The sequence below is a fragment of the Bison bison genome, unplaced genomic scaffold, assembly GCF_000754665.1.
Source record: "Bison bison bison isolate TAMUID 2011002044 unplaced genomic scaffold, Bison_UMD1.0 scf7180017864317, whole genome shotgun sequence".
Lineage (NCBI taxonomy): Eukaryota > Metazoa > Chordata > Mammalia > Artiodactyla > Bovidae > Bison > Bison bison.
This window is the reverse complement of record NW_011494889.1, coordinates 3,685,483-3,700,892: the sequence shown is the minus strand read 5'-3', so window position 1 is coordinate 3,700,892 and position 15,410 is coordinate 3,685,483. Positions and strand designations below refer to the sequence as shown.

Genomic DNA, 15,410 nt, shown 5'->3' with positions numbered 1-15,410 from the left:
CTGCAGTACAAGATGGACTCTTGACCACTGGACCACCAGAGAAGTCCCTGATGTTACTTTTACTCAAGAAAACAAAATGCCCTGGAGACAGAAATGGCAACTCACTCTAGCATCCTTGCCTGGGAAATACCATGGACAGAGGAGCTTGGTGGGCTACAGTCCACAGGGTGGCAAAAGAGCTGGACACAACTTAGCAACTGAACAACAACTGTGGTTTACACATCAGAATGCCCAAAATCCGGAATTTCTATTTTTGTGCAGCAATGTTGTGAGAAAACAGCATTCTCCTGCGTTTCTGCTGGGCATGCAAAATGGGACAATCGTGGCGTAAAGCAATTTGACAATATCTATTAAAATTAGAAACACATATGCCCTTTGACTCACCAATTTTATTTCTAGAAATTTAATGTACACATATACTACTCATGTGTATATTCAGTGCAGCATCCTAACAGCAGAAGACTGGAAACAACCAAATGTCTATCAATAGGAGACTTGAAAAAGCTAGCATGGTTCTTTTGTAATACAACTGTGAAAAACAGTGGGAAAAAAAAAAAAGAAAACAAATGCCATAACAGAGAAAGTTGAGTAATAAAAGTACGAAGAAACAAATAAAACGTACATACAGCATAATTAGGCTCACTTTAGTCTAAACTAATATAGAATATCCCAGTCAAGAAATCAATTATCCTTAAGAAGTTGAAAACTTAAAGAGACATAATACACATTTACGTAATATTTTATTTACTGACCTCTCTGAAACATGCCAAAATTCATACAGTTAATGGAACCTTGCATGTTGAAACACTGGTCAACACAACAAATTCCAAACAAAAAATATTTTAATGTAGGAATCAACATATTATATTTAGGTTGGTAAAATTAATTGCAAATATAAGATAAATGTCAAATAATAGATTTCTGGTTTAAAGGAAACAGTTGTGACAGTCTTGCTTAATACCTTGGTTTTAAGTAAAGACAAAAACGGGCTGGGGTATCAGAGGTATGCAAAAATTTAACAGTTCAAATAATCTTTAGCCCTTCTGAGAAAAGATAGATGGCAAATATGTGGCAAATATTTCTGTAATATGGTAATTTCAATCTATTAGTGATCATTCTGTTCATGCATTTAAAGTAACCGCAGATGTTTCAGAGCACTGAAAATTAGATTCAAAGTAAGTCTTTGCTCAACAAGTTAACGATATGAATCCCTTATATTTAAAAATATAGCTTAAATTTGTAAAGTTTAAGGTAAAGCATACTTGTTTGCATAATTATTTTTAGATATAATTGAGACTACACTACTATATATAATCAGCTATATTGCTGTGCACAGTTAATTCCAGTTACCTTATTTTATATTTGCTGGTCATTAACAGCACAAAATTTATGCTCTGAAAAAAATACATCAATCTAGCAAAACAATTATATTCAATTTTCTTTTAAACACAGATTAACTAAATTTAAGGAAGAACTAGCTTTTCTTAATCTCATTTTCAAGTTACTGATACAAACTTAACAGCGAGTAATTATTTATTTTGCTTAACACCAAATAATCCACAAAAAGTTTCCAAGATAGATGCATTTCTTGTTCAATCTCCAAAAAATAAATAAAGGCTTTCTAACTGAAAGCATTTACATTCCTGGCTCTCTAAAGTAAACATTAAAAAACAAAGTACAAAAAAAATGATCTCTTGGCTTCTGAACAGCCCACTTAGTTACATAAAGTATTTTCTCTCCCAATACTTTTTCAAATTCAAAAGATATTTACTTCCTAAGAACATAACAGTCTTCATTTCAAACCATTCAGTCTGTTTCCATGGCAACACTGCGGGATTCCTTGGCCACCATAAGTCGCATTAGTTGACTGTGGAATTTCTCAATCTTCTTTACATCTTGAGCTTGGTCTGTTCTATACACCAAACACTGTCAGGAATTTTAAAAGCACACATTAACTATGTAAAACTAGATTACTAACGACATAGCAAACATATTCTTGGGTAAAAATCTGAGTGTTTCCCTACCACTGTTTTGCTTTACTTCCTCCAGAGATCATTCAAGTTCCCAGGTTCCCACAATTACATTCCTTAAGTTTAGTATTTTATAATATTTAAAATGCCACTGCTATGGACGAAAAACAAAAGGTACTCTATTCAAAGCATCTCAAAAATGATCAGTAGACTAATGTAATCAAATTCTGCCATGGTCTGATGAGAAAAATTAAAGGTTGGAATCAGGTAATTTCTCGCTGGGATCTGGTTATAAATGATTCTATAGTTATAGTGGGAAAAGCATATACATTTTAGGATCTCTTTCTCTGTTTATGAAATGGGAAGTATATGGTTAATGATAATCTTTTAAAAATCAGGAATTCCTTGCTTACTGCTGGTTGCTACCTACATCAAGCTAGATAAATTTGTTCAACCTTGATTTCTGGTATTATTTATAACTTTTAAACCAATCCAAACTCTTCCTTGCTTTACATTCAATTCTTCATCTAGAATCTTCCAAATTATCAAACTTAAGGTGGCAGTCTTGTTTTGTAACACAAATCCATTTTTTTTTCAGCCCATCTTATGGATTCATATGAGTTTTAAGCAATGGGAACTTTGTGATCCTGCAGTAATATTCATCAACTTAAACTGATTTGTTGGAATTCAACTTGATCGTGCTGTCAACTTTAAAAAAACGCACATCAGAGTCATGAGTTAAAAGTTTTATTTGGGGCAATACGAGGACTGCAGCCCAGGAGACAGCACCTCAAACAGCTCTGAGAGACTGTTCCAAAGACATAAAGGAGAAGGACAGTATACATGCAATTCTGGTGAAGGGGGAGTACATGCAATCAAGCATGTTTATTTTTTAGAAAGTTTCTGCTGGTCTCGTGACGCTTCTGCCTGTCATGAGAAACAGTCATCACCATGAAAGATTTTCGTGCTTTTCTAGATACAAGGAGATATAAGAACTGGGCTCAGAAAATCAGCTCCTGAGAATATCTAACTATCTGAAGACCTGTCCTGCCAGGTTTCGGGGAGCACAGAGTGCCTCATTTCTGCTCTCCATCCTGGGCTCCTTCAAGGGGTGCTGGAGGTCAGCAGCTGCAGCAGCACATGATTTAATCCTTGTAGAGGTAGATGGCAAGTGCCAATTTGTGGTTGACAATGCGCAACTGATTTGAATTCATACAGCCCTTAAACCACTTACTTAGAAAAGTTCACACATGGTACAAATCTGTCTAACAATCTTATAAAGTGGCCATAATCATCTCCAGAGTTTCAATTTTAGTGTATGTACTATAGGAGAACATATACCTTCTCACTACAGTTTGACATAGAAAGAGGTCCAAAGAAAACAATATTATAAATCAGACATGGAATTAGAAACAGAAGATGCACAAATGGGACTATAAAAAAGTCAAAGCTCTAAGATAATAAAGTCTAAGAAGAGTTTTCTAAGCCATTAAAATGAATTACTGAGGGAAGTATACAAACTTTTCTTTAAAAATCATTAGAAAATAGATTTTTTCATTGGAGTTGGTTCACACATTTATTATTTAGTATGATGGATTTGATTCTATCTTTGGTCCCTTCTAGATAAGGACTAATTCTCAGTAGTTTTAAGAAAGGGAACAAAAAGAATCCTTTATACTTAGATCTTATCACAGAAATCATTAATGTTAAAGTTCTTTCCAGTATTGCTTACCATGGATCTTTAACGATATTTAACCATTACCAGAGGCCAAAAGTCATCATTTGGAGGTAAAGTCTTTTGTATTGAATTCAATTCTGCATTTTCCTCTATTTTTAAAGCAGAACATACCAATTTCTCTTCAGTAGATATACCTATCCACTCTGTGACAATCACAAGTAACATTTTTCTCAATGTGAATGCTCAGGATTCAAGTATACATTTATTGAACCTACTAAGTGGCAGGCACGAGTGCTAAACACGTCCACATATTTCATTTACTTTGTACAACAACCCAATTAGATGAGCAGACTATTACTATGGCACTTCACAGATTAAGGTCCCCAAAGCCAAACTTTTGGCCTGATCTTCCCCAAGACTAAAATACTCTTAGATTGCTAAGCTAGGATTCAAATCTCCTCAACCTAGGTTTAGCACACAACAGCTCAATTTACTGCTTTTTTGCATTTCACATTCACCAAACTCAATAGGTTCTTAGAAGATATGACACTAATTTAAAAAGATCTGACTTCATGCAACCTCATAATGGAACCCTGAATACAAATACAGTAAAAGATACGACCGAAAGTCATTTTTAAAGTCACTATGAGATTTTTAAAAGAGTTAATCCATTAAAAGAAATGCTTGTTAAGTACCCTTTGGGTCAGGACTAGTCACCTCAAATACAGTTAAGACTATCACTCATCTATTCTTGTTATTTTGAAGCCCACAACCTATTAAAAGTCAAATGTGATTAAAAAAAAAAATTGTGAAATAGCACAAAAAGAGGCAGAAATAAAAACAAGAAATGAAGCAGTCCTTCTGAGGTGGGTTTTGAAATATAAGCAGTTGGCTTGTCACACTGGGGCAGGGGTGGGATTCAATACTGCAAAGATGGAGACAGACTTGTTCAAAAGCTCAGAGGCCTAAGACCATGGCATATTAAAGGAGGCCTTAAGTAACACAAAAAGACAGAGATTAGAGGGGATGTGAGGGTGGAGTTTACATTATGAGTGATGAGAAGCCACTAAAGATTGTTAAGCAGGGTAGTAAGAATCCAATTTGCATTTTTAGAAATCACTCTGGCAGGACAGTAGTATTAGGACAACTGAAGGACGAACTGGAAGCAGGGACACAGAGCTACTAGTCCAGGCAAGCGACAATGAGGCCTTAAGAGGTTAGCAATGAAGATGGAGGGTTCACGACAGGAAATGAGATGAGATCTTGAATCAATAATTCACAAATGCCCAGCAAAGCATATGGAACTTATCAGAGGATCAAAATACAAGTTTTTCAAATGAAGGAATAGTAAATGTGAGAATAAGGGAAAGGAAGGGGCCAAAAATGATTCCCAGGTTCTGAGCAGGTAGATGACAGTGTAATTAAAGACAGGAAGCAGGAGGAACCAGTTTGATAAGGGATGAGGACTTCCATTCTAGACAGGCTAACCTTACCAAGTAGAGGAAGAAAGATGCTCAACTCAGACCTAGTTAGGAAGCCAAAAGAAAAATATGAGCTAAAGGTACAAAATTGGAAACAGACATACAAGCAGTACTGGACTTAATGGACTGATCCAGAAGTGGTAAGATGACATCAAGGACAGAATCCTGGAGAAACCAACACTGATGGGGCAAGTCAGCAAAATAACTAGCAAAGAATGAAATAAACAGAGAAAGAAAAACAAGATAAAAGGGAGCCACAGATGCCAAAATAATTTCTACAAGAAGTGGTTTTCTGTATCAAAAGCAGCCAGGAGGGGGACTTCCATGGTGGTCCAGTGGCTAAGACTCTGCGCTCCCAATGCAGGGGGCCCAGGTTGGCCCCTGATCAGGGAACTAGATCCCACATGCTGCAACTAAGAACCCGAATTCTGCAATTAAGGATCTTGCATGTCTCAACGAAGACCTGGTGCAGCCAAATAAATATTAAAAATATTAAAAGCAGCCAGGAGGTCAAGCAAGATATGAACTGCTGGGTTTGAAAATGAAGGGGCTGCTGCTGAGCCCTCACTGAGAGCAGGTTCAGGGAAAGACTTCATGTAGAAACCACATGGCAGAGGGGTGAGAAATATATGGGGTGAGGAAGCGACAGGAATGAGCAGACAGGGAACGAGAGAAACGCAACTACAGAGCCCGTAACTTGTGTTCAGATACCATTTACTCCTCACACATCTACAAGGAAACCTTCACCCCTGATCTATGTTTGGTCTCTATGTTCCTCCTGCTCAGCTGTTATTAAACTAGACCTGACAAACTGTATGAATGAAGCAAGGTGAATTATCTTTCCAAGTGCCTAGAAAAATAGCTTCAAGAACAAGGCTCTTGGGAATGAAACACAAAAGAAGCATTCTAATGGGTGACTTGCATAAATTCTATGTAAATAATTTCAAACAAATGATTAACTCAAACAAATCTGAAAGTATGCAACAAATAAAAAATGTATACTTACAACTAAATCATCTGTTACTTTAATACACAAACTCCCATCAGAATGCCTATATTTGAGAACCACACGGGCCTGAAATAAAAATACATATTTAGAAACAGTGAAGTCAGAAGACATTTCTCATAAATAATTTAGTCTTCAAGCGAGCGAAAATAGATCCTTTTAGAATAGCCAAAATATCTAAAGGCACCTTTACTGTAAACTTATCATTACTGAAATGAGGGAAAACAGCATTTTGTGCATTCTTATTGCTACAATATTTTTAAGACTTAAAAGAAAGTCAGGTATTTTATTTTCAGCCACTTAGAAAAGATGTACTGAAAATTCCCAAGGCACACCCATATTCAGAGAATGTCTTTAAGACTCTTAAGGTGGTTTGGCGTTTCTTGCCAGTAAGACTATGTACTGAAGGGTATTCACAGCATGCTACCTCAAAAGTATACCACTTCAGCCAAAGGAAAGTTTTGAGCTGAAGGCAATTAGTTCTCTGCCCTTTCTGATCAAAAGCAAGACATAAATTAAGCTTTGTAAAGATTACGTAAGTTTCCAATTGAAAAGGTGTTTCTTCTCCCTGGGAAAAGAGAAGAAGGTTTGTTCCCTAAAAACCTTACCAGACAACTCTAATATTGCCCATACATTTCCTAAGCACCTTCTCAGAACGTACTCCCTCCCAGAAACCCCAAATCTCTTTTCCTCTGTCCAACCTCCCTCCCATACTTTCCCACCCTTAAGATGGTATATAGGTCCCAAATTCCTCCTCTTTGTGAACTTCTATGCTAAGTGTAAAGTCTTTGTATTTATTAACCTGTCTTTTGTCAGTTTAATTTGCAGAGCCCCAGTTACAAAACCTAAGAGAGTAAAAGAGAAGGTTTTCTTCTCCCCTATAATACCCACACATCTAGCCACAGAGGACTGATAGGAAAAAAAAAAAAAAGCGGGGCGGGGAGTAGCAGAAATGGCTAGTAAAGTTCAAATCCATTTCCCAGGAGAAAGTACTGCAGTTGCAGTTCATACTTTCCATTTTCCCATGGCTCTCAAGAGGTGGACTCAGATTAATTACTCAGCAAAATCGTATCTTTCTCACGATGCCATGACATGAGACACAACTTTCCACATCTAGAGTAACTCCTACATTGAGTGCCATGCTACACAGCACTTTTTGCTATTGGGTGTTCTACAGTTAGGAAGCCAAGAAAATGATTTAGATATCAGTATATTCCAATAAAAGAAAACAGCTCCCAATAGAGTTTACAACCTCCATGAATATTATTTTTATTTCTTTAAATGATGGATTCAAAACAGTGTACTGCAGCAGAGTCAAGTTTCTTATTAATCAAAAATATAATAAATAACTCTAGTTTAGCTTTAGCTAGCTGTTTTAAAAATTGCTAAGTATCTACCAGACAAAACAAGAACATATATTTAAAATGGCTCCAATGCAGCACAGGACCCTCAAGATAATTCTGGAAACTAGATAAAAAGGGCTATTAGAGCTTTTTCTACAGCTTTTCTCATTATGCCTTCTACTCTCATGGGTTTGCAAATTTAAAAAGGTCATATCATCCTGAGATTTGTCTTGGTGAGGGAGCAAAGGGAACTCACCAAGCACTTAAGTAGGTGTAAGTATCTTTAGACTACCTAATAAGATTCTACTTATTGAGCTAGTAAATTCAGTTTTACATATTAAAAAAATTCAGTCCTCTGGAAACAAAAGGAAACCAACTTAAAAACGTACTAAGCATGACAACTGTGTAAAGTTTTAACTCCTGCTTAAAAGAATACTCAGTGGCTTCATTAGGAGAAATGAGTTTAAAAACTCTTTGCGATCCCATGGACTATATAGCCTGCCAGGCACCTATGTCCACGGGATTCTTCAGGCAAGGATACTGGAGTGGGCTGCCATGCCCTGCTCCAGGGGATCTGGAACCCGCTAAGTCTCCTGTATTGGCAGGCGAGTTCTTTACCACCAGCACCACCTAGGAAGCCCCAATTCCCTTTCTACTGGTAAATTAGAAAGCACCTAAGTTACCATGTCAGATGCCACTAAGAAGAAAAAGAAGTCAAGGTTCTTGCTTTTTTAGTAATTCAACCAACTTAAATAATCAAAACATAAGACAACATGAATTAAGTCCTAGAAAGACATACACAGGTAAAATGCTAAAAGAGGAAACAAGTAATTTAGATTGGGGGAAGGAAAAGTGTAAAAAGAATTTATGGAAATGGCTGCAGAAATGCATTTTTTGTTTTCTTTCTTTTAGGGAAGAAGTTAGGAGAAAGGCTGAAGCAGCAGTCTGAATGAAGATATGATGCATTCTGTAGCTTTCTGAGGCTAGCTAGGGCTGAGGACAGTGGAAATGGTGGGAGACAAAGCCAGCAAGACTGGAGAGAGGGTCAGACTGGGGCCTGGAAGATGGGACTTTTACCAGCAATCAGTGAAGAACTAGTTTTAAAACAGGAAACTGGGAATTCAATTTTTGTGTCCGAGATAGCTGCAGTATGTATGAGACTGAAAAAGGAATTTTAAATGCAGGCAGGCAAAGAGGTTATTACATGGTCCAGCAATAATACCATCTTCACTTAGAGCAGATGCAATGGAGAATGGTAAAAGGTGATAAATATGATCAAGAGAGAGAGAAGACAAAGAATTCTGTAAAACAGATCCCAAAGAGTTCTGACAAAATTTTTCTTCTTCTTTAGTTTCAGCAGTATAGACTGGTAGAAACAGCATGAACACGGTGTTTAGAGATGTGGGTTCAAATTTTAGCCTAATCTCTTAGCGATCACTAGGCAAATCATTTAATGTATCTAAGACTGTTCATTCAACTACCTCAAGGGATTGTCTTCAATTGTATACATAAATTATACAGCTAAGTGTATATACATAAAATGTCTGTCACATGGAAGGTACTCAATACAACTGTCAGTCCAGCTCTCTCCCACTCATCCCCTCACCGACCTATCAAAAAAAATCAGTTAAAAAGAAGTGAAAGTTAGCCTGAGAAGGCACAAGTTTTTAGGCCACTGGAATTTTCTTAACAGAACTCATAGGCTCTCCCTCTCCTGCCTATTCTACACATGCTTTGTTCATAGCAACGCTCAATAATAATCATTTTATTTTCATTTTCCCTATAACTATGACCACATTCTTACAGTATTATTATTCTTACTGTGGATCTGTATATTCTTTACTATCTTTCCAAATACTTTTAGTTTACACTGTGGGTACTTCTACAAAAGTCCTGTATAGTCCTCATGGTACACTGCTTAAAGAAACAAATGATCCTACGAACAAAATCAACCAAATGGAGGAGCCAGAAATTGTGTCATAAACAAAGTACTCAATTTCACAAGTATCTAATTCATTTTATCATTTATTACTATTACATCACTTTACTGCAAAGAATGGAACTAAGAATGTTTCCGGTTTCTTGTTACTTATCTAGGTCTAAAAAGCTAGCAGGGCTTTTTAATATTTTAAATAATATTTAGATGACAATAAACACCAAGAGGAAGAAAAATCAAGACTCAAATGCTAAATTCTTGTCCTTGCAACCTCTTTGGTTACTCACACACACACACACACACACGGATCCCTGTAATTCATTCATGGCCCCCATAAAATTATGATAAGTCAATGTCAGAGGTTAGCTTATAATAATTTTATGGGGGCCATGAATGAATTACAGGGATCCGTGTGTGTGTGTTACTCGCTCACTTTGTGTCTGACTCTTTGTGACCCCATGGACTCTAGACCAGTCCCGCCAGGCTCCTCTGTCCATGGAATTCTCCAGGCCAAAAATACTGGAGTGGGTTGCCATTCCCTTCTCAGGGGATCTACCTCACCCAGGGATCAAACACAGGTCTCCTGCATTGCAGGCAGATTCTTTACTGTCTGAGCCTCCAGTGAAGCCCACAGGGATCCACGGACCCCCTAAAACTGTTTACAAACATTTATGTGTTAAGTGCATTCTCCTGCTCTCAAAGGGCACTAACCTCCAAAATATTAAGAACCACTAATCTGCGGGAGATAGATGCCTCCAAATTGGGGTGTTTGATGCTTTTGAACTGTGGTGTTGGAGAAGATTCTTGAGAGTCCCTTGGACTGCAAGGAGATCCAACCAGTCCATCCTAAAGGAAATCAGTCCTGAATATTCATTGGAAGGACTGATGCTGAAACTCCAATACTTTGGCCACCGGATGCGAAGAACTGACTCATTCGAAAAGACCCTGATGCTGGGAAAGATTGAAGGCGGGAGAAGGGGACGACAGAGGATAAGATGGTTCGATGGCATCATCGACTCGATGGACATGAGTCTGAGTAAGCTCCGGGAGTTGGTGATGGACAGGGAAGCTTAGCGTGGTGCAGTCCATAGGGTCGCAAAGAGTCGGACACGACTGAGCGACTGAACTGAACTGAAGCGCCACAGGAGGCCGAACCTGCAGCCGGGAGGAGCCCTGCCCTTAGAGACACGTAAACCAACGACAGGGAAGCTCAGGAATTGTAGGCGGGGGAAGGTTTCTTAGAGCCCAGACTTGACCCTGATTTTGCTGATTTCAGGCTTCACTGGGCCCTTATTAAGATAAGAGACAAAAAGAACAATCGGACTTCGCGCGGAGTCCGTCTCTCTTCACACACAGCACCTCCTAGGATGCTGCAGAAGCTCCGGAGGCCGAGCGGATGGCAGAGAAGACATCCTGACCCGGAGGTGGGACAGAGACACTGGGTCCGCCTGCGATTTACCTTCATTGGGTCGGCGAGGTAGAGTTTCTCCGCTGCGCGACTGAACTCCTCCCAAGTCTGGTACTGCGGCATCGTGGGACCGCGGCAGAAGGACAGAAAGAGGCACGGCTGTGGACCGGAGGCGGCGCGGCACGGCCCACCTACCTCCCTAACTCCCACAGCCGCCTACCGAGACAGGGGCCCAGACGCTCAAAGATGGTGGCGCCGCCTCGTACCAACGCCTCGCTCCATTGGCCAGCCAGGATCGTCCTTGCCCAATGGGAAGGAGGGATGTTGCCTAGGAGGCGGAGCCCCAAGCGTGCGAGTCTGGGAGAGGGTCCGAAGAGGTGAAGAGAAGGGAGACGATGGAGGTTGCCATAGCGCCCCTTGTAGGACTGGAGGAGGATCTGTCCCGCTGTCCTTCGGGCTGGCCTACAACGGTAAAGCCCAGGTTTCTTCAGCAAAGATAGAGCGGCTTAGTGATACGCCTACAGCTTAGTGAAAGAAAGGGGAGACATGAAGGAAGAGTGCAATGGAGAGCTTTATATGATAGACATCTGTGTCTAGAGGACGCTAACACGGATGGCACAAGTTGAATCTTGAGAAGCATGACGGGTGTTGAACAGGTGGGCAGGGCAGGACGTCGAGGCCCATTTTTGATCCGTAGTGTATTTAATGTGGTGGGCATCTCCTGGAGGAGGGCATGGCAACCCACTCCAATGTTCTTGCCTGCAGAATCCCATGGACAGAATAGCCATAGAGTTGCAAAGAGTCAGATAGGACCGATGCGACTTAGCACGCAAGCACGTATTTGGGGCCTGGGGGAAGAATCAAGGGAAGAAATCATATCACTTAAGCCGGAAGAAATTTGAACTTTGTTCTCCAGGCTATGGAGTGAGGTAGAAGGGTATTTTTCTTTAATCAAGTTGAAGTATATTTTATGTATAGTAAAACATCAGTTTTAAGGCTTCCCTGGCGGCTCAGTGCTAAAGAATCCGCCTGCCAATGCAGAAGATATAGCTTCTATCCCTGGTCCCGGGAAGATCTCATTTGCCGCTGAGCCACTAAGCCCGTGCGCCGCAGCTACTGAGACTGCGCCCTAGAGCCTGTGCACTGAAACAAAAGCAGCCACCACAATTAGAAGCCCCAAGCACCACAACAAAACGAAGAGTAATCCCCCGCCCTCCAGAACTTGGGAAAGCCGTCACAGAGCAAGGAAGACCCAGTACCGCCAAAAATAAATAAATACAATTATAGAAAGTAAATTATACTAAACACATCGGCCCTGGACTTTGCTCTCCATTGTTCAGCAAGTGGAGAGCCGGCAGATGTTAATCACAACAGGACGTGATATGATTAATTTTTATTTTTAGAACATGTCACTAGTGGCTGTAGGGAAGCTGAATCGGTGAAGTCCAGTCTGTGCAAGGTCAAAAGTGAAAGCCTTTATTCTTTGGCCTAAGTTGGATACCTCCTACGATTGTTTCCATGCCCTTACTTCCCATTCAATCCCATTCCCACCACAGTGCCTTCGACTCTGTCCCCACCTCAACCCTCAAATGAAGTTGCTTTCACAAGGTCACTAACTGCTCTCATGGTCACTGCTGCTGCTGCTGCTAAGTTGCTTCAGTCGTGTCCGACTCTGTGCGACTCCATAGACGGCAGCCCACCAGGCTCCCCGTCCCTGGCATTCTCCAGGCAAGAACACTGGAGTGAGTTGCCATTGCCTTCTCCAGTGCGTGAAAGTGAAAAGTGAAAGTGAAGTCGCTCAGTCATGTCCGACTCTTAGCTACCCCACTGACTGCAGCCCACCAGGTTCCTCAGTCCATGGGATTTTCCAGGCAAGAGTACTGGAGTAGGGTGCCATCACCTTCTCCGCTCAGGGTCACTAGTGACCTTCATATTGCCCAGTCCAGCTGACAATCCTTTCTTTTTAAAATTTTTAAAATATATTAATATATATTTCTTTATTTCCTTGCACTGGGTCTTAGTTGCGGCATGTGGCATCTCTTTCTCTGATCAGGGATGGAAGCTGGGCCTCCTGCATTGGGAGTATGGAGTCTTAGCCACTGGACCACCAGGGGAAGTCCCTCAATCCTTTCTTGACCAGATTATTCAACTGCATCTGAGGGCATGTGCCACTCCTTCATCCTTGAAATTTCCGAGCTGCTTGGTTTTTTTCACTCCATCCTTCCTTGCTCCTTCTTCTACCTCTTTGGTTTTTCCCTCTCTGGCTCTGTCCTAGCCTCCTCCACTCCCTTGACCCTTCAACACTGGGTCCTGAGGTATCATACTTTGATTTCACCCTCTGAGTTTTTACTGGGCAATATTTGGGTTTTCACTTTCACCTCTATGCTGCTTAGTCCAGGTTCTTCCGTGAGCTTCAGATTCATATCTCCAAAGGCCTGCCAGGCCTTGGGCTAACTCCAGAGTTCAATTTTGGGAGACGAAAACAGTTTTTCAGCAAATTGAAGCAATTTGTAAGCCATAAATGTGATGCGTCCTTTTAAACTTACTTTACTATTGCCATTTGGCAAATTATTAGCCACTCATACACCATATTTGACTGCCAGGAATTCAAGAACTTTTAAGGGTCAGTGTGTTGGGCAAAATCCTTATAAACGAAAGAGGTCAGGGGTAGCAATAATAAGGCAAATTCACCCATACCTAAAATTAAAGACAGGAACAGTGGCACAGTGCGGGAGAGAGAAGTCATTTCACAAGATTTAGTGCAGGAGAGAGGTCTTTCTACAAGATTTAGTGGTACCTGGGTTTACTCTCCCCTTCCTCCCTCTTTCCCCTAAGGAGGAAGGTCTGTTGTTGTTAAGATAGAAATGACTGACTGTTTTTGAATTCTTTCCCAGAAGCTTTTTGTCCTTTGTTCTCCTCGGTTGTCTTCTAAAAGCTGGCAGCATTGGGTGTGTAGACCGTTGTAGGAGTAGGTTCTTAAGTGGGTTCTTATATTTGCAATCATAGTAACAGTCCACAGTGCTGCTGGCATGTCAAGAACTAAAGGTCATTATGTTGATTTTCATGCATTAAGCATTTGTGGAACCCTCGATACGCCAGGACTCAAAGAAGTCCCAGTTCTCTTGTGCCTTCCTAGGTCTCATGAATTCAGTGCAGCACAGTTAGAGTGAAACAAACCTGGTAAGAGAAGCCAGCAGAAAAACCGGTTTGCCCAGGAGCTGGATCCAGCATGGGGCGAGAAGGAAGCCTGAGAGCGCCCCGACGGGGCCGGGCTGCTTTGGCCCGGCGTCCAGTGGAGGGCAGTGGTGAGCAGATGGCCCCACGGAGACGATCCCTGAGAGCCCACTTCAGTCTCTTCATGATCCCTGTGGAGTGCGCAACCCTGCATTAGCTGAGGCGGGTATTGGTGCGTTTTGTTTATTGTTTGCTCAGTCTCAACTTTTCCTTTCCAGAAAGAGCCTTAGCTCTTTCTTAACTGTCCGGAACTTCCAACCCAGTTTAATTAATTAATGATTGAGCACCTCTTCTGTGTCAGTCACCCTGCCGGGCATTCTACAGTGAAAACAAAGATGTGCCTGAGCAGCTTAAATGCTAATGTGAGCAGAGCAGGGTGTAGATACAAGGCGAGTTTATAAACGGTCAAGACTGGAGGCAGAAACAAGCGTTTATGGGGATTCAAGCAGGTCTCAGCATCCCCTCCTCCCAGGTGTTTGGGGATGGGGCGGGTGGTCTGGAGGTAGAGACAAGAGTGACTGTGTGAAGCCCAGAACTGACTCCCAGGACCCACATCCCACGCTGCCCAGTTCTGTGATCAGAAGCCCAGAGCTGCCTAGGAACAGTGAGGGTCACCTTGAGCCTGGAGGGGGAGGGTGGGAAAGGGAGGGAGGGAGGGACACAGGGCAAGGTAGAAGGCAGGTGGAGAAGTCACCCCAAGAAACAAAGCCCATTTCCAGAGCCCAGCTCAAGGGGGCTCAGCACCCTCGAGCCACGCCCACCGACAAACCCGCCCCCCAGACACCTGACAGAGCTCCCGGAGGCTGTCCCTCAGTGTCCTCGTTACACCCTGTTTTTAAAATGCTAAAGTGCCACAGTCTGGGCAGGTAACGATCCTTCTGTTGCCATTGTGTTGTGCTTCGTCACTCAGCCATGCTGACTCCTTGTGACCCCATGGACTGTAACCCACCAGGCTCCTCTGTCCATGGGGTTTTTCAGGCAGGAATATTGGAGTGGATTATCATTCCCTCCTCCAACAGATGCTCCCAATTCAGGGATGGGAACCACATCTTCTACTTAGGCAGGCGGATTCTTTACCACTGAGCCAGTGATCCCTTTAAGGTGAAACAGATTTCAAGTAGAATGAACACACCTCAAAAAACAACAGGGGGATAAAGCCTTGTCTTGTCCGGCCATGCTGACAAGAGAGACTAGGCTCCGATTGAGTTGTGGGGATCAGAAAGGCCACCATCCATGCTGCCTCCTCTGGGGGAAGCTGGGTCAGGCCAGGACAGATGCTGCCCAACTGATGCCCCGGAGACCAGAGGGCAATGGCAGGGGCACCAGGATTCCCTAGGCTCCTGGCTTTTTTGTT

General features: G+C 41.6%; 1 protein-coding gene across 1 annotated transcript; it reads right to left on the bottom strand.

The window, feature by feature from the left end:
* Window positions 1-371: 371 nt before the first annotated feature.
* On the bottom strand, window positions 372-11,074 carry SRP9 (signal recognition particle 9kDa). Its single transcript, XM_010852859.1, has 3 exons — window positions 10,874-11,074; window positions 6,136-6,204; window positions 372-1,926 (listed from the first exon to the last, which is right to left on the bottom strand). The coding sequence occupies exons 1-3, from the start codon at window positions 10,943-10,945 to the stop codon at window positions 1,807-1,809; spliced, it is 261 nt and encodes an 86-aa protein (XP_010851161.1). The 5' UTR covers window positions 10,946-11,074; the 3' UTR covers window positions 372-1,806.
* Window positions 11,075-15,410: the final 4,336 nt, after the last annotated feature.